Source organism: Vigna unguiculata, chromosome 3, assembly GCF_037176805.1.
Source record: "Vigna unguiculata cultivar grain cowpea cultivar isolate G323 ecotype 2 chromosome 3, ASM3717680v1, whole genome shotgun sequence".
Classification (NCBI taxonomy): domain Eukaryota; kingdom Viridiplantae; phylum Streptophyta; class Magnoliopsida; order Fabales; family Fabaceae; genus Vigna; species Vigna unguiculata.
The window spans coordinates 19664022-19683808 of record NC_140794.1 but is presented as its reverse complement, the minus strand read 5'-3'; the positions used below and the strand labels follow the sequence as shown (position 1 = coordinate 19683808).

At 30.9% G+C, this 19787-nt stretch overlaps 1 protein-coding gene and 4 non-coding genes across 5 annotated transcripts; all 5 read right to left on the bottom strand.

The window, feature by feature from the left end:
* Positions 1-6025: 6025 nt before the first annotated feature.
* LOC114175310 (Ribosomal protein L22p/L17e family protein) lies at positions 6026-9172 on the bottom strand. The gene is made up of 7 exons (XM_028060093.2): positions 8996-9172; positions 8832-8868; positions 8689-8729; positions 6696-6926; positions 6502-6604; positions 6354-6421; positions 6026-6265 (listed from the first exon to the last, which is right to left on the bottom strand). Exons 1-7 carry the CDS (start codon positions 8996-8998, stop codon positions 6203-6205), a joined length of 546 nt encoding a protein of 181 aa, XP_027915894.1. The 5' UTR covers positions 8999-9172; the 3' UTR covers positions 6026-6202.
* Positions 7214-7342, bottom strand: LOC114179994 (small nucleolar RNA snoR74). The gene has a single exon (XR_003603574.1). It is a non-coding gene; the product is annotated as a small nucleolar RNA snoR74 (small nucleolar RNA).
* On the bottom strand, positions 7610-7737 carry LOC114179997 (small nucleolar RNA snoR74). Its single transcript, XR_003603577.1, has one exon. It is a non-coding gene; the product is annotated as a small nucleolar RNA snoR74 (small nucleolar RNA).
* Positions 8111-8239, bottom strand: LOC114179993 (small nucleolar RNA snoR74). The gene has a single exon (XR_003603573.1). It is a non-coding gene; the product is annotated as a small nucleolar RNA snoR74 (small nucleolar RNA).
* On the bottom strand, positions 8443-8571 carry LOC114179995 (small nucleolar RNA snoR74). The gene has a single exon (XR_003603575.2). It is a non-coding gene; the product is annotated as a small nucleolar RNA snoR74 (small nucleolar RNA).
* Positions 9173-19787: the final 10615 nt, after the last annotated feature.

The following is a 19787-nucleotide window of genomic DNA, read 5'->3' as shown; positions in this document are numbered from 1 at the left end:
AGAAAGAAATATTGCAGATCTGCTTATAAAAGGAATGATGCATCAACAAGTATTTGAGTCGTCTAGAGGAATGAGACTATAGTCCATAAATTAGTTGCAACAATGGACACTCATCTTCACATGAATGGCGATCTCATGAAATGGAGTTCAATGGGTAACAACGAAGTTGTTGTTGACTAAAGTACACAAATAATTTGATTAAATTTTATGTCTCATTCCTATGGGGAAGTGTACTATAAATTGTGGCAATATATATATATATATATATATATATATATATATATATATATATATATATTAAAAATACCTTTTGAGGGTTTACCTAGTGAGTATGATGGTGGGGTCACCATTGTGAGACATAGGCAAGTCTTTAAGTGACACTCATGAAACAAGATACATGCGCAAGGCTATAATGAACACCGACATTGTATGTGTTATTTAAGAATTATATTAGAAATAAAAACTGATAAAACCTATTATATGAAAAAAACAATAAGTTAACATGTCACTCCTATTTTTAACGAACACAAATAAAGTTGAATCAAGTACGAAGACCAACTATTTTCCTACCAACTATTTTCCTGTTATCGTATTTAAAACTAAATTGAAAATACATTATTTGTCCTAAGTTTCTATTCGAAATAAATTAAAAACAAAGATACCTTTACTCAATTTTGTCAGTAATTAAATCAAGTTGTAGAAGTTGAAAACTTTGACCAGATAGAAAATGATTGATTGGACCAAAACTTACCTTATGAGAAAGCTATGTAACTTTATTGGAAAGCATAATGGCAGCTACACTAGTAAAGCTAATTGTAGGCACCGCACAAAATTGCACAAAATTGTAAGCACCATTCAATTAGAGTCACAAGTTGAAAGGATCTTTACTGACAATTCCTTCTTGAGTGGGTTATCTAAAAAAGTAATATTATAATGTTTTGTAAAGCCTATAAAAGGATAATCTTGTACCAAGAGTTATGTATCAATTTTAGTTTGAAATATATTAAGTAGAAACACTCTCTTCCTCTCTTGTTTCCTCTGTAGTGTATAAGTGTTATTTGATAAAATTATGTCCCACTGATATCAAATTGGTATCAGAGTTGGTTAGATCCAGCATTGGTTTTGTGAGTTTGTGAGAGAGTCAGTGACGATTTTTACAGAAAATATTGAGTGTGTGAGGAACAAGAAAGTTCTCACTTTATCAAAAATTTTAGAGTCTATTTGAGAAAGAAAGATGGCCACAAACTACAATATTGTTTGGTTCGGTCCCAAATTAGATGGGAAACTAGATTACAATTATTGGGCATTGTTGATGTCCACCCATTTGAAAGCTCACAATATTTGGAGCTTTATTGAACTAGGCATACAACAAGGAGCTGATGATACAACTCAAAGGAAGGACCAATTGGCGCTATCACAAATTCACCAAGGTGTAGATTATTCAATTTTTAGCAAAATAGCAAATGCCAAAACAGCCAAAGAAGCGTGGGACATTTTGAAGCTGTCATACAAAGGAGTAGAGAAAGCTCAGAAATCCAAATTGCAATCCATGCGTCGAGAATATGAAAGATATGAGATGTCCAGTTCAGAAACCGTGGAACAGTATTTTTCACGGGTAACAAATCTTGTCAATAAGATGAGGGTGTATGGAGAAGACATCCCTAAAAGTAAGGTGGTAGAGAAAATTCTACGCACAGTGCCGATGAAATTTGATCATGTGGTGACTACAATAATTGAGTCCCACAACACAAACATCATGACGGTTGTAGAATTGCAAGGTAGCATTAAAAGCCATGTGAGTAGAATTTTGGAGAAAATTGAAAAAGCAAAGGAAGAAGCCTTGAAAAGTCAGGTGAATTTTACCAACATAGTAGAATCTAGCTGAAGTAAAGACGGTAGAGGTCGTGAAGATGGAAATATAAATCTCAGAGGTAGAGGTCGTGGCAGCTTTAGAGGAAGAGGTCGTTGTAATTTCAATCAACAATGGAGAGACAACAATTTCAGGCCACCTAATCAAGGAAGAGGTGGACACAATGTCGGATCTACCAACCATGGAAGAGGAAGAGGCAACTTCACCTACCAGGAGAGGACAAATTTCAATTGTTATCACTGTGGAAAGTTTGGGCACAAATCTGCAGATTGTAGATTCAATCAACAAGCAAATATTGTAGAAAATCAATATCAGCATACGGGTGAGAGTTCTGATAATCCACAAACCTTACTTCTCGCAGCAAACAATTTTTTAGGCGATGGAGATATTTGGTATCTAGATATTGGCTGCAGCAACCACATGTGTGGGAAAAAGGAGTTATTTTTCTCACTAGATGAAACAGTAAAATCTACAGTGAAATTCGAAAATAACTCAAACATTCCAATTTTGGGAAAAGGCTGAGTTGCAATCAGATTGAAGGATGACTCTCAAAATTTCATCTCTGATGTTTTCTATGCTCCTGGTCTTCATTAGAACCTGTTGAGCATGGGACAATTATCAGAGAAAGGCTACAACATGCAGATTCATGATGGTTATTGTACGTTGATTGACAAAAATAGGAGATTCATTGCCAATGTAAAAATGACTCCTAATCGCCTATTCCTTTTGAAAGTTCAACATGATAAAATTCCTTGTTTGAGTTCCATTATACAAAATGATGATTGGCTGTGGCACATGCGCCTTGGACATTACCACTTTTCTGGATTAAATTTTTTATCTAAAAAGGAGTATGTATCTGGTTTGCCTATTATAAACATTCCTGAAGGTATATGTGAGACTTGTGAAATTGGAAAGAAACATAGAGAATCTTTTCCAACTGGAAATTCCTGGAGAGCAAGAAAGCCATTGGAGATTGTGCATTCAGATTTATGCATGGTTGAGATACCAACACATGGTGGTAGCAGGTATTTCATTACTTTTATTGATGACTTTAGCATAAAAGCTTGGGTGTATTTATTGAAACAGAAATCAGAAGCTTGTGATGCCTTTAAGTCATTTAAGGCATTTGTGGAAAAACAAAGTGGCTGCAAGATTAAAGCATTGAGGACAAATAGAGGCCAAGAATACCTTGCATGTGCAGATTTCTTTGACCACCATGGAATTCAGCATCAAATGACAACAAGATACACTCCTCAACAAAATGGAGTAGCATAAAGGAAGAATAGAACAATCATGGACATGGTGAGATGCATGCTAAAGGCGAAACAAATGCCTAGAGAATTCTGGGCAGAAGCAGTTTCTACTACTGTGTATATTTTGAACAGGTGTCCAACAAAGAGTGTTTGTGATAAAACACCAGAAGAAGCTTGGAGTAGAAGGAAGCCCTCAATCCGGCATCTCAGAGTTTTTGGGTGTATAGCATATGCCCATGTACCAGATCAACTCAGAAAAATACTTGATGACAAAGGAGAGAAGTGCATCTTTATTGGTTACAACACTAATTCAAAGGCGTACAAGCTTTACAGTGACAAAGAAGGTAATTATCAGTAGAGATGTGACCTTTGATGAAGAAGGAATGTGGGATTGGTCTTCCAAGGAACAAAAGGAGCATGTAGTAAATCCAAAAAATTATGAAGAAGAGAACAGACATGTTGATCCAACACCTAATGAGCCAGAAACATCAAGCAGACCACAGAGGCAACGGAGACTACCAGTCAGATTGGAGGATTATGTTGTGGGTAATGACAATGACCCATCTGATGAAGAAATTATCAATTTTGCCTTATTTGTAGATTGTGAGCCTGTAACATTTGAAGAAGTTTCATATAATCAACATTGGAGAAAAGAAATGGATGAAGAAATTCATGCCATTAAGAGGACTCAAACATGGGAGCTAACAAACTTACCAACAGACAAAAGGCCAATTGGAGTAAAATGGGTGTACAAAACTAAGTACAAGTCCAATGGAGAAATTGATCGTTTCAAAGCAAGGTTGGTAGCAAAAGGGTACAAACAAAAGCAAGGTATTGATTATTTTGAGGTATTTGCTCCTGTAGCGAGATTAGATACAATTTGTATGCTTATCTCACTATCAGCTCAAAATAATTGGAAATTCATCAAATGGAAGTTAAATATGCCTTTTTGAATGGCACTTTGGAAGAAGTATATGTTGAGCAACCTGCAGGATATGAAGTTGAAGGAAAAGAAGATAAAGTCTACAGATTGAAGAAGGCATTGTATGGCTTGAAGCAGGCACCCAGGGCATGGTATAAGAAGATTGATTCTTACTTTGTGCATAATGGTTTTCAGAGATGCCCGTTTGAACATACTTTGTATATCAAATCAGCTGACTTTGACAATATTCTTATTGTGTGCCTCTATGTTGATGATCTAATTTTTACTAGCAATAATCCAAAGATGATTGCAGAATTCAGGGAGGCCATGGTTAAATGTTTTGAGATGACAAATTTGGGCCTAGTGTCATATTTTCTTGGCATTGAGGTCATTCAGCAAGATGATGGAATTTTTATATCTCAAAAGAAGTATGTTGCTGACATTTTAAAAAAATTCAAGATGGAGAATTCAAAGCCAATCTCAACACCTGTTAAAGAGGAGTTGAAGCTGAAAAAGGATAGTGATGAAAAAATAATTGATTCAACATATTATAAGAGCTTGATTGGAAGCCTCAGATATTTAACTGCTACTAGACCAGATATAGTCTTTGGAGTAGGATTGCTAAGCAGATTCATGGAAGAGCCACATGCATGTCATTTACAAGGAGCAAAGAGAATTCTTAGATATATCAAAGGTACTCTAGCCGAGGAAATTTTTTATGCTAAAACTAAAGTTGTGAAGCTTGTTGGATATACAGATAGTGATTGGACAAGAGATGTTGAAACAAGAAAAAACACGTCAGGGTATACATTTCATCTAGGAACAGGAGCAATATCGTGGTCCTCAAAGAAACAATCTATTGTCGCTCTTTCAACAGTCGAAGCAGAATACATGGCAGCAGTTAGTTGTGCAACCCAGACAATATGGTTAAGAAGAATGCTTGAAATTTTGTGATAAGCAAGATAATCCCACAGTGATATTTTGTGATAACAAGTCAGCAATTGCATAGCAATTGCATTATGCAAAAATCCAATATTTCATGGACGATCCAAGCACATAGATATTCGGTTTCTTAAAATCCGATAACTAGTAGCTGAGAAAGAAGTAGCAATCGAATATTGTCCAACTAAAGAACAAATTGCAGATATTTTTACAAAGCCACTGAAAGCTGGGAGGCAATGTCAGTAATTAAATCAAGCTGCAGAAGTTGAAAACTTTGACCGGATAAAAAATGATTGATTGGACCAAAACTTACCTTGTGAGAAAGCTATGTAACTTTATTGGAAAGCATAATGACAGCTACACTGGTAAAGCTAATTGTAGGCATAGTACAAAATTGTAAACACCATTCAATTGGACCAAAACTTACCTTGTGAGAAAGCTATGTAACTTTATTGGAAAGCATAATGACAGCTACACTGGTAAAGCTAATTGTAGGCATAGTACAAAATTGTAAACACCATTCAATTAGTCCGTTGAAAGCATCTTTAATTGACATGCAACATAAATATAAAAAATTCTGTAATTGATCATGAACAAAATCTTTAGTGACATTCAATTAGATCGAAATTCTGTTCTTTCACATACAACATAAATATCAAAAATTTCGGATGGCGATTTTTAACTACACCGAATGAAATATAAACACTTATTCACTAAATAACTGAAAATAATAACACTTTAATTGTATCTATAATACTATTTATTTAAATTTCTAATAGACAATATTATATCATAAATAATTGTAAAGTGTATATTTATCATATCTGAATTATTTTTTAAAACAGTCTTATGACTATGAACCATTCAATTCTTAATTATTGATATAAAATAAATAAAATAAAAAAACACCCACCAAGTCAACGAAGTATCTTACTAATGTAAACAGGTCCTAATGTCAAGGATCACCATAACTAATCGTTCTTAGAAGTTTTGCAAATTCATTAATATATTTATCGAGAATAAAAGGTGGAGGCAATGTAACAAAAAATAAAACTACAGTACCGTGGTTTCAATATTTAGTACATCATTAGAAACTTTCCATTCAAGTGAAAAACCAGTCTAAAAACACTAAATGAAGTTTTACAGATAAACCACATTAAATTGAAACAAAGTTCAAAACTTCACCAAGCAATATAAGAACAAAAGCAACAAAATCTAAGAAGAGGCACCACTTCGAAGAGCTTGGGATTTCTTGCTTGTCGCCAACTTTGTCTCGGGCTACGGACCAACAAAAAACAATCACGAATTAGATAATCAACCTAATAAAGAAAAGGAAAACAAAAGAGCGAACAGATGAATCCAATACCTCCTTCCTAACAGGTTCTTCCTTTTCCGACAATATCAACTCTATGTGGCACGGGGATGACATATAAGCTGCCAAAAAGAGTCTCCATAAATAAAACCGTGCAAACATATCAACTAATTAAAACAAAATGTTAAACAATTGATCGTACGATTGATTCTTCCATGGGCTCGGTATGTTCGGCGTCTTTGCTTCTGCGCTTGATTGACTTGGATATGGGAAATGTAGAGTGCATCAACATCCAAACCTTTCACCTGAAAATAAATAATTTTCAATTAAATGATTTTAAAAAAAAAGGTAGCATAAAATGCTGATGACAAATCAAAATAGGATAAATCTACATACTTCAGCATTGCTCTCGGCATTTTTAAGCAAATCAAGGATAAATTTTGCTGATTTGACAGGCCACCTTCCTTGGCCATTAGAGTGTCTATTCTTTGCTTGGGCTGTCCTGCCAACACCACGGCAGAAACGCCTGAATGGAATGGCCTGTTTGTGGGCAAGAACATCCTCCAAATACCTTTTGGCCTTGACCAGGGGCAACTTCCTGATTGCGAAGGCAGTTTCCCTAGTGTTCTGTAAGTACAATTTTAAAGGCAAGGTTAAGAACAGGTAACAGGTTCACGAACAACAATGGTTACTAAAAGGAAAAGTCTCAAGTCTAGGAAAATAATATGATAAAAAAAGGCAATGACATAGCCATACGGTTTTTTTGTGTTTCTAAGATGCATGATTTAAATATAGCCACAATATCAGATGCTGATTGCAACATCCTCTACCTACAGGTGTACTGAAGCAACTACACTAAAATTGAGAACTACTATCTTATTTTAAAAAAAAAAATGAGAACTACTAATGAAAAATCATGTTCCATCATTTACTGAACCTTAAGTCACAAACAGATAACAGAGGTTCACCCAACAACAATGGTTTGCATATTCCTGAAGGTTACGAGAGGACTGCTTACTAAGGCAACAGACCCCTGCTTTTTTCATCAGGGTTTTACCTTAGTCCTTACTTCATATAACTAAATTCCCTCTATATATTCATTAAAAATAAGTTCACACAACACCAAAAATAAGTTTAACAACATCGTATCTCTCTCTATGGCACAGTTGATGTCCACTGGGCATTATCCTTAAAACATAGAGAAAAACATTTTTATCATGGAAACAATTTAGTAAAGGCATCTTCACATCTAGATAAATAAACATGACATCAATACAAACAATACTCAAATTCTTGGGGCAACACAAGCACTGTGTTCCATCATTTACTGAAGCTTCAGTCACAAAATGATAACAAAGGTTCACCCAATAACAATGTTATTATATCCCTGAAGGTTACGAAACGCCTGCTCACAGAGGCAACATGCCCCTGCTTTTTTCATCAGGTTGATTATTTATTAAAAATCCATTCATCAGGGTTGGTCATAGGGTTTCATCTTTTACGGAAAACTTCAGCGAGAAACTGTGAAGAGAAGTTAGCCCAATGCTTATAATAGTAAAATTTATAGTGAGAGGCCTGCTCACACAGGCAACATGCCAATGCCTTAATCTTAAGGCTGATTATTCAATAAAAAAGCTAACATCAGGTCATGCCACCAGGTACCATCATTGATGGAAACTTTAATCAAAAACAGGAAAGACAGGTTCACCCAATGATTTTTATAATAGAAAAGGTTGTAAAAAGCCTACTCACACAGGCAACAAACCTCTGCTTTTTCTATCAGCTTAATTTAATATTTATTTTGAAAAAAATAGTGTACCATCATTTACTGAACCTTCAGTCAAAAACAGAGAACAGAGGTTCACCCAATAACAATGATTATTATATTCCTGAAGGTTACGAGAGGCATGCTCACATAGGCAACACGCCCCTGCTTTTTTCATCAGGTTAATTCAACATATTAGTTATAACTGTTAACATCAAAAAATTAAGGTGACCCGCATCCAATTTCATCCGTTACAAAACAGTCCTCAAAAATTGTGTAGCCCAATAGAATCAATTTAACAAACAAATAGTGATTAAAAACAAAGGAACAAACACGATCCTAACACAAATCACAAGCATATTGTTTATTAAAAGTGTAAAATTTTCCATTATTTACTGAACCTTGAGTAACAAATAAGACAGAGGTTCACCCAACAACAATGAGGACGCTGTCCCTGAAGTTAACGAAGTACATGTTCACAAAGATCAAACAAGTCCCTGCTTTTTTCATCAGGATTTATTACCGTACTTCCAAATATTATCACATTGACTGCAAAATAGAAATTAATTCACGAATTCCACAAAAATAACAGACAATGGTAACCAAAGTAAGAGACTCCGTTACCTTGAAATGAACCCTAAGGTCGGCGCCTCTAGCCTTGCATGCTGCATGTGAAAAAACGATAAAAATGCCCAAATTGAGACCCTAAACGCCAACATTTTAGAAGCGAACGAAATAAAAATCAATTCTACACTAATGGGACTTACACTTAGTGGGATTGTTTGGCTCCCTTGAGTACTTCACCTGTGAATAAAAACAATGAAAGGAGAGTACTATAAGTTATATTGTTAATGGAAATAGATCACAGATCTGATACCAAGCGAATTCGGCTAAACAGGTGAAGTGAGTAGAAGAAGGAAACAGTTCATACCATTGCGGCTTAATTCGGCACCTTCACAGTTCGAACACGAAATGGCTCACAGCAAGACCAAAACGAGGGATCACGGAGATTTTATAGTAGGGTTTAAAACCCTAGTCTTGTTACAACCAGAGGGTATACGGTGGGAGCGATGAGGTCCAACATGTATTTCGGCCCACGGTCCATTCCTTTCGAGCCATGCCGTAAAAATATCGTTTTGGGCTTATCATAATACAATAATAAGATAATAAAATATAAATAAAAATAATTATTAACAAAAGAAAAATAAATGATATAGTATAAATAAAATACTATTATCTTTTCAAATTTTTATTATTGGGTCAAATTATAGAGATAAAGTCAATATACATTTAAGATATTATAATAAGTTTGAAATTTAATAGATATATCATAATTTTGTCCTCAAAAAATATATTAATAAACTAAATATATATATATATATATATATAAAAGTAATAGTTAGTCTCTAATTTTAAGTAATTCAAAATTTGCAAAATACTTAAATATTATTTAACCATTTATTATAAAGACAAAAAATAATTTTTTTTAAATTATGTATTTTATGGATTTTTTACTTATTTCTTCTTATTTCTCTCAACATTTTAATGTTTATTTATCATAATTTTATTCTTAAAAAATATATCAAAAAAATAATATATATATATATATATATATATATATATATATATAACAATATACAAAGAAGATTCAACTTTTGTGTCTATATTTCAAAATACCAAATTTACCTCTAACATATAATTATTTATTACATTTTTAAAAATTGACCTTACTTTTACAAGTCTTTTTAAAAAAGTCATTTATTTGATTTTTTTCTTTTTTTCTATTTATCAACAGTTATTCTCTCATCTTTTCTTATATATTTCACATAATTTTATTTTATATATTAACTTAAAAACATTACATAATTTATTTAAGTAGCTAAGGAAAGTGAACACATGCATGTTTTTAAAAACATTACATAATTTTACGGCTACAAGTCTGCCATATTCGTGTTTTTTTATGTTATTTTAATTATTTTGATAATTCACTAAAAAATAATCAACATTTTTCAAATCTTTATTCAAAGTTTATATCATAAAGAAGTATTTATGAATTATAAAACAAAATGTTACATATACTTTATAAAAAAACTGATAATTTGTATGATTTGACAATAACTAAAACTAAACATGATGGAATAAAACATCATAAAGAAAATCTAACTCGACATCCCATCTACAATTTTCACATGAATTTTTAATATTATCATCATCATCTTTATTGTTTACTATTTTCCATGAACGACATTTCTTCATATTCCAACCATTGCATTGTCTCTTGGAACCTAAAGGACTTGGATTGCGTACCAGTGTTCCATAAGGTTTTCTCCATAGATTACCCAACAAATTTACTACCTTGTTTCTGCAACTTACAACACACTTAACATTCCTCAAAAATTGCATATACTCAACTCCTTCTTTTCTCAAATCATCATCGTATGAGCATAATAAAATCAAACCGTATACATATTTTGCTTCCAGGTGACCCTTTTTTGCAGCCATATTCAAATCTTTAATGCCTTTTTCAATACTTCCCTCGTATCTAATTATTTCTTCTAATCCCTTTCTATACAAAGCTTCAATATTTCCGCATTCCTTACAACTTTGCATGAAAGTATCAAACACCCTTACTTTTTCTTTACATGACCATGAATGCAAAGGAAACTTTTCTAAGGAAATTTGTTGCCACATGTAGTTGTCTTTTGATGCATGCAAAAAAACTCTACAACATACTTTAATGTTGTAATGATCAATGCAAGATTGAGAGCTTACCCTTGCCACCACATTGACCAGCAAATCCATGGGAAGTGATTTTATTGGAATGAAAGTAGATTTGTCATGTCCAATGCGTTGCCTCCTATTGTCTCTCTAAATGAATTCTTCCATTACAACCAAATGAGCAGACTCATTTTTTCTCATCACGTTGCCTCTTGTTGCAGTGTGTCTTCTTCACTGTAGTCATGTTTGCTTGATCTTGATATTAAGATTGAAATTTGAAGGCTCAAAATCAAAAGTTGTATGTTAGTGAATGATGAAATATGACTCATGGTGTGTTTTATATAGATAAGAAGTTTAGAAAACTTATATGAGATATTTTGTATATCAATAAAATATAATAAATAAATACTAAATATATTTTTTCTTTTTAACCAATCTTATCTTTTTACAAAATTTATTTCATTCTTGATATGATTATAATTATATTTTATCTTATCTAATATAATAATTATGAGTGTGATTGTTAAAAAATAAAAAATAAGCTTATTGTTTATTCTAAAACGGATAAAGATGTGAAAATATATATAAATTTCATGTAGTATAACTCTAGCCAAAACAATAGATCTTGCTATCTATTTAATCTTATTTACCAAATTAATATTCTTATAACATTTATCTTAATAGTTCTAAAAATAATAAATAGATAGTGTAATATATTTTAATTCATTTACTACATTCACCTTTATCAATATTATGTTATTGATTATGAATATAATAAATAATTTTTTGTGTGTATTTTTCTCTTTATCAAAATAATATTTTTTTATATTTATTTTATCGATTCTAAATATGATAAATAAATTTTTTATTTTATGTTATTTTGTTTTGCTGTCTATATTATCTTAGTTACCAATTTAATTTTATAAATATTATCTTGTTGATCCAGACAAATAATATATAAATATTTTAAAGTAGTTTTACATTATGTATCAATTTAATTTTTATTATTTAATTTACTCTATGATAAATAGATAATTTATCTTTTTTACCAATTTAAAAAATTTACCAAAGTTTCCTTTATTGAATTTGTATATTAATCGATTTTGGAATTTATTTTGTGTTATTTACCCATTAAATCTTTTTCCAGATAAATAATCTTTTTGATTTTTTATTTTATTAGCATTTAGTATTTTATTAATATATATATATATATATATATATATATTATTGAATCTCAATAGAATAAATGGATATTTATCCTATTATTGAATTTCATCTTATTAATCATGAACATGATTAGTAGTTCTAACAATATATTTTATCTACTTTATCAATTCAATCTTATATCAATATTATCTTACAAATATTTGAAAATGACGTAAGACCCATTTATTTTCTGCCTAATCCTTAAGGGTTGTCCTAAAGTTAGCTGGGCCTTGGGCTGGCCCAAGAAGAGGAACCATACCCTAAGTCTGCCCTAGCCTAATCTTTTCTCTTCATTCGTAGAAAACGCAGTTGTCAAGTTCCTAACCTCTCCCCGGAAGCTCTGCTAGGGTTTGATCCTATCCCCCTTTCAAGCTAGCCAAACCTCGTTCTTCTGTCACGTAAGTGGTTCTTGAACCGTACTCTTCGCGTTTTAAGTTGGTTCTCATGGTTCTGCTGGGCTCACTGTAGCAACCTTGCTATTTTTGTGTCTTTATCCACAGCTCTTGAGCCCGTGTTCGAAGCTATTGGGTTCGTTGAGTCGGGAATCGAAGTTGTTTGCTAAACCCTTTCCAGGTAAGGGAAGCTTGAGCTTGTAGTTTCCTATGATTTTTCGTATGCTTCTGGGTCTGAATCATATGCGTGATGTATGCTCATGGTTGATTGTGTGATAGTGGTGAATACATGATTTCTGTTGATGTTGCGTGCGGTGTTGTCGCGTGCGTGCGTGGTGGGCATTGTCTTTCTCGCCCAGGCGAGACTAACAGAGGCTCGCCCAAGCTTTTGTGTACAAACTATCACCCAGGCTTTTGTGTACAAACTGTCGCCCAGGCGACTGGTTTTCATTTTGAGCGAGGCATGATCTCGCTTGGGCGAGAATGGACTCGCCTGAGCGAGAATCCGCAGTGACCGTTGTTCAAGGGCTCGAGTTTTCGCCTAGGCAAGGAGGAACTCGCTTGAGCGAGAGGGTCTCTCGCCTGAGCGAGGCCTTCTGGCCTGAGCGAGACTGGGGCAGGTTTTTGTGTTCAACGCAAATGACCCATCGGTATGATTGCTTGTTGTATGAACTGAGAAGCATGAGATGTCTGAATTTTGTTTATGCATGATGTTTGTATTAAGGAAACTTTTCAGATTGGTTGGTGAAACATGTACAAAGGGTGAGTGAGACATAATTCCATGGCTCTTGTAGGGAGAGCTTATGGTGGTGCCCCTTAATGGACGTAATTCCAAGGGCCCTCCTAGGGGGAGTTCACGGTGGTGTCTCATTCATTGGACTTAATTCCACGAACCTCGAGGTGAGGGTTCATGGTGGTGCCTACACAATAGGACGTAATTCCACGAGGATAATGTGGTGGTGCCTCACGGCCAGGACGTAATCCCACGGAGGCCACGTGGTGGTGCCTCTTGTCAAGGTGTAATTCCGCGAAGGCCTCGTGGTGACGCCTCACTACTAGGGCATAATTCCATTGTTTGTGGTGGCGCCTCATTATACGTATCCGAATTTTTCTAGTATTTGGAGTGGTAATGGTTTGGTATCTCCTATGTGATTTTCCATTAATTATGCTTGACTATGTGATGGACCTTGTGTGTTATAATAAAATCATCTGATGCTCTAGCTTACCCTTTCATGTGTTTGTATGATTATGTGTGGTTTCCTCCATTGCGATGATCATCAACTTTATTGATGTGAGCAGATGGGAGAACCCCTGGCAGTGGTAATGATGGTGGGAATGCTACAGCTTGATGGATTGGACGTAGAGATGTCAAAATGGGTTTCAACCCGTGAGCCAACCCGGCTCACCACGGGTTCGAGCCGGGTTGGGTTGAGAAAAATTCAACTTTTTCAAAAGTGGATTGAACTCAACCCGGCTCACTTAACCCACGGGTTAAACGGGTTCGAGTCAGGTTGAAGGTGGGTTGGCCCACTTAACCCACCAACATTTTTTTACAATTTTTTTTTAATTTTTTTAATTTTTTTTTAATTTTTTTAATTTTTTTAGTAATTATTTACTACTCCTATTATATTTGTTCACAATTTCATATTTTTTAAATGCTAGTTTGTTGCTTCATTATATTTGAATAGTTTGAATGTTTAATTAATTTGATTGTCAAGTTATATATATGTTGATACTTTAATCTTTAACTATAATCTTTATAGTAAATTACTCAAGTAACCGTCTTATAAACAATTTTTTCTAAATTAGCATGAAAAAAATGTATAATTTTTTTATTTATATTTTGTTGAATAGCATGACAGAAAATTTGTAATATTAGTCATGCTTTCTTAGACTAATGGATACTTTCTTGGAAATAATTCTTCATATATTGGTGGTAAGCATGATCAAAACATTGGTTCTTGATTTTACTATGATTGTTATCTCATGGGTTACTTAAAAATTTATTTAAATATTTAAATACTAAAAACAAAATTTTTTTAGGTGGGTTGGTAAGTCAACCCACTTAACCCACCAACCCGTGGTGGGTTGAGCCGGGTTACAAAATTTTTGGCTCACCAGAAAGTGAGCTGGGTTGGGTTCACTCATTTTCAACCCGGCTCGTGGTGAGCCAACCCGTGTGAGCCGGGTTGGCTCACTTTGACATGTCTAATTGGACGGGTATTGGGCCCACTATGGGACCCATCGCTGAAGAATTTATTAGCTATGCTTTTCTTGTCTGTACAAGATCTAGTACCATTAGTTCTTTAGTATTTCCTATTTTTAGGCCATGTGGGGCCTCTTTTATGTTTTATGGATATGTTGGGGTACGGAGTACTTCATATACTAAATCTTCGCACTCTCTGGATATTATGCATGTGGCGTTTTCTAGATGTAATGAACGAAATGTTAAAGAAACTATATAAAATAGGGTTAAATATGTTTTTGGTCCCTCAAGTTTCAGTAAAATTTGGAATTAGTCCCTCATCAAAACTTTTGACCAATTTAGTCCTTCATCTTTCAAAATGCGTAAATTTAGTCCTTTTAACCAAATTTTGTTAAGTTTATCTCACATTTCAAGCGCATTTCATGATAGTATTTAAGTTAACATTGAAGCAAAAATGTGTCAAACAGTATAAATAATTTAAATACTATCATGAAATGCGCTTGAAATGTCAGATAAACTTAACAAAATTTAGTTAAAAGGACTAAATTCACGCATTTTGGAAGATGAAGGACTAAATTGGTCAAAAGTTTTGATGAGGGACTAAACCCAAATTTCGCTCAAACTTGAGGGACCAAAAACATATTTAACCCTATAAAATATAATTTATATGAATGATAATATGTTAATAGGTGATAATAGTGTAATTAAGTTAATATATAAAATAAATTTATATTTATTAAAAATAAAGTGAAATGAATAGAGAAATTAATTGTTGATGAATAAAAAAAAATAACAAAAGAAAAATAGTTTTATAGAAAATAGGTAAAAATAACCATTAATTTTAAAAAATTTAATAAATAATTATATCGTAAAGGGTATAATTGATATTATCACTGTAAGCTTAGGAAATCAGGTTAGGAGAGCTATAATCGTTATTCTATATTGAGTATTGTTTAAATTGCAATGAAATGTATGAAACTGAATGCATGCCTTGTGAATTCTGCCATATTTGTGTTTTCTGAACAAAATTTCATAAATCGTCTCACGGGCTACTCGTATTATGTAAACATTACTTAATAACACATATATATTACTTTTAGTTATTTGGTCATTTTGCATCCCAATACTACTTAATTTACTAAAATTTCTTCCTACTTTTCTGAATATATAAAAATGGCATTTACAAATACCCTTCCTACCATCCACTATATATGAAAATGCCACTATTAATACCACTATGATTATATTATTATTATTATTATTATTATTATTATTATTAATACTATTATTAGATTATTATTATTATTATTATTAGATTATTCTTCTTATTATTATTAATATTATTATTAGATTATTCTTATTATTTTTTATTATTATTGTTATTACGAATATAATAATTATTGTAATAATAATAAATATTATACCTATTATAATTTTTATTTGTATTATTATTATTAATGTTATTATTTTTATTATAATTACTACATTAATAATATTATTATTATTATCATTAATATTATTGTAATTATTATTAATATTTTCATTATAATATTATCATTAATATTATTATTATTAAAATTTTTATTATTTCAATATTTTTTGTATTATTGTAATTTTTTTCTATTATTTTATTATTATTATTAATATTGTTTTATTATTATTAGAAGTGTTAATACTAATATTATTTTCATAATTTTCATTATTATTGTTATTATAATATTTTATTTTATTTGTCACATTAACTTTTATTATTACTGATATTATTATTGTGAATATTATTATATTTAATATAGTAATTATAAATATTCTTTTATTTATTATAATATTTTTTATTGTTATTTATATTATTAGGAATATAATTATAATAATTATTATGATAGTATTATTATATTAATTATTGTTATTATTATTATTATTATTATTATTATCAAATTTATTCTTGTTTTTATTGTTTTTATTATTATTATTATTAAAATTATTATATTAATTTTATATTTTAAATCATTAAAATAATAATAACAATACTAAATTTTATTATTATTATTATTATTATTATTATTATTATTATAATCTTTATTATTATTGATATTATATCAATTAAAATTTACATTATTGTTATTATTTTTGTTGTTGTTAAAATTATAGTAATAAAAATAAATTGTTATTATATCATGATTATTAATATTATTATATTATTATTGTTTCTATAAATAATTTTTGAATTCAAATAAGCAGTTACAAAATCAATAAAATAATAAAATTGAAAAGATAATATTTGTCATCATGAATAATTACTTATATTTAAAAAATAATAATTAAAAGGAACAAATTCTAAAAATAACAAAGAATATTAAATATGTGTATTTCTTTAGATAATGTAATTGTTGTATTATTATTATTATTTTTATCACTGGATAATAATAATAATAATAATAATAATAATAATAATAATAATAATAATAATAATAATAATAGTATAAATACACACATTTTATTTTTATTTATTTCGGGATCATAGCATTTTTTTATTTGTTTAGTAATTGATTTATCTTTAAATATTTCACTTCAAAAAATAGTTACAATTAATAAATCAATAAAACTGAAAATTTATTTTTTTATTATGATAATTATATTGTATTTATAATGGTTATTATTATTATATTTCTACAAATATTATTATTAATATTATTATTATATTATATAATAATAATAATAATAATTATTATTATTATTATTATTATTAGTTTTATCAATACGAAATATTATTTTTATAATGGTATTATTATGATAATTAAACACTCATTCTTATTTACTATCAATCTTATTTCAATTACTTGCAATTATTTATTTATTGATTGTTTATTTATCGATATATCTGAGCATTATTTGAATTCAATTACAAAAATAAAAAAAAATAATAACATTTAAAACAATTTTTTATAATGAGAAATTATTTAAATTTAAAAAATAATAATTAATAGGATAAAATTTTAAAAATAAAATAGAACACTAGATGTGTATCTTTATATATATATATATATATATATATATATAATTGTTGTATTATTATTATTATTATTATTATTATTTTATCACGGGATATTATTGTAGCGACATTATTATTAGTAGTAGTATAGTGAAACACACATCTTACTTTTATTTAATACGGGATCATATTACATATCAATTACTTACGTTTTTTATTTGTTTTATTATTGATTTTTTTTAAATCTTTGAACTTAAAAAGTAGTTACTAAATTTAGTAAATTAATACAACTAAAAATATTTTTGTTTATTATGATAGTCATATTGCATTTAATAATTATTAGTATTATATTACTATAGTGGTATTAGTATTACTATTATTATTGTTGTTGTTGTTGTTGTTTTTGTTGTTGTTTTTATTATTATTATCACTAAGAGATATTGTTATATTGATATTATTATTAGTGCTATTGTTATTAATATTTTTATCACTACCGAATATTATTATAGTGATATTATTATTATTATTATTATTATTATTATTATTATTATTATTATTATTATAGTTAGACACACATTTTACTTTTGTTTACTACGAGAGGATATCTCAATTACTTGCAATTTTTATTTTTGTGTTGTTTATTTATCTCTAGCTTTTACATTATACTGAGCTCGTCTATTTTCGTCTGCAGTCCATTGCGAGAATGACTTTGGTTCCTGCACATCATTTACAACATTAACAGGAACAAATGGTCCATGTAACATTGCATCCCAAATACCTCTATCAACAGATTCCAGAAAAATTTGCATCCTAACTTTCCAGAAAAGGATAATTTTCACCAGTAAAAAGAGAAGGTTTGTTGATAGACGCACCCTTAGCAAAAGTTTGATTTTGTCCAACCATTTTTGAAAAATTTGAATAACTATCAAAGCAAGCTCTGATACCAATTGTTGATATCGCGCAGCGGAATGTTTGGCGTTTAGACAAAAACCAAGAAGGGGGTGAATTGGCTTTAGGTACTAAAATTAATACTTTAAAATTTTTCTGAAATTTTACCGATTAAATTAAATCTCAATTCCTTTAAAAGCAATAGTAGATGAAATAAAGAGATAGAGAAGAGGAAATGACACAATTATTTATACTGGTTCAGATCAAAAGATCCTATGTGATCAGTAGGAGGAAGTTCTTCATCTTCAGCTTTATAATTGGGCATGTCATCTCTATGGACATAGGTATCACCAAGAGGAACAAGCTTTAGCTGTTTGAGAGAACTTTCAACAATCTCATTTGCACGTATGCTACTTTGACAAAGCTCCCCAATGGTGTCAACTCCCTTGTATTCGCAAATCCTAGAAATTAAGAGAGAATATGGGAGAGGATGTTGCAGGTACCTCTTGGCTTTGAGCATAGTGTCAAGGATTAAACTAGACCACTTTATAGGAACACGATTTAGAATCCCATACATTATGAGAAGGTCAGCCTCTGAGCATTGAGCATGATTGGTTCCTCTAGGACACAAAATCCAGACAATTAAATAATGGATGAGTCTTTCATCCATTTTGAGTCCTTCAGCCAATAATCGTATGCCAACATCATGTGCCGGGTTGCGTAAGAAAGATTGATAGGCTAAGATTTGATTGAAGCCAACAACCCCATTGAGAATTCATTCAGCAACATCATTGATGGGAAATTTTGCCACACTTTCCCAAATATCATTACCAATGATAATGTCCACTCCTTTCACCCTTGAATAAGCAACTTCATCTCTGATTCTAACATTGTAGTAGAAAACTCGTACAAGATCGAGATAGTATTTTCCTTGCATTTCCACAAATTGTCTGATGCCTTGGAAATTAAAGAGAGCAGGAAATCCAAAACCTGCAACTGTGAATTTTCGAGAATTGATGTACTTGGGAGAGATGATTGCTTTATTTTTTCCAAATTTGAATGAATTCATCCCTTCGTTCTTCATCAGAGATCCAACCTTCAATGGATGCAGATCGGGTAGAAGGTTGAGTTGGACGTGGAGCAGTTCATCTACGTGTAGGGATCTTTCTACGAGATGATTCTGCCATGGCACTGATTTTTGAGAGCAAAAGATAATGCTGAAGGGGTCTTTAGGGTTTCGAAAAAAAAGGGCAAATGATGAGAAGCTTACTTTTCTGCGTGAATAGTTGAAATTGTGGTTCACAATTTATAGAGAGTAGGCTACCAA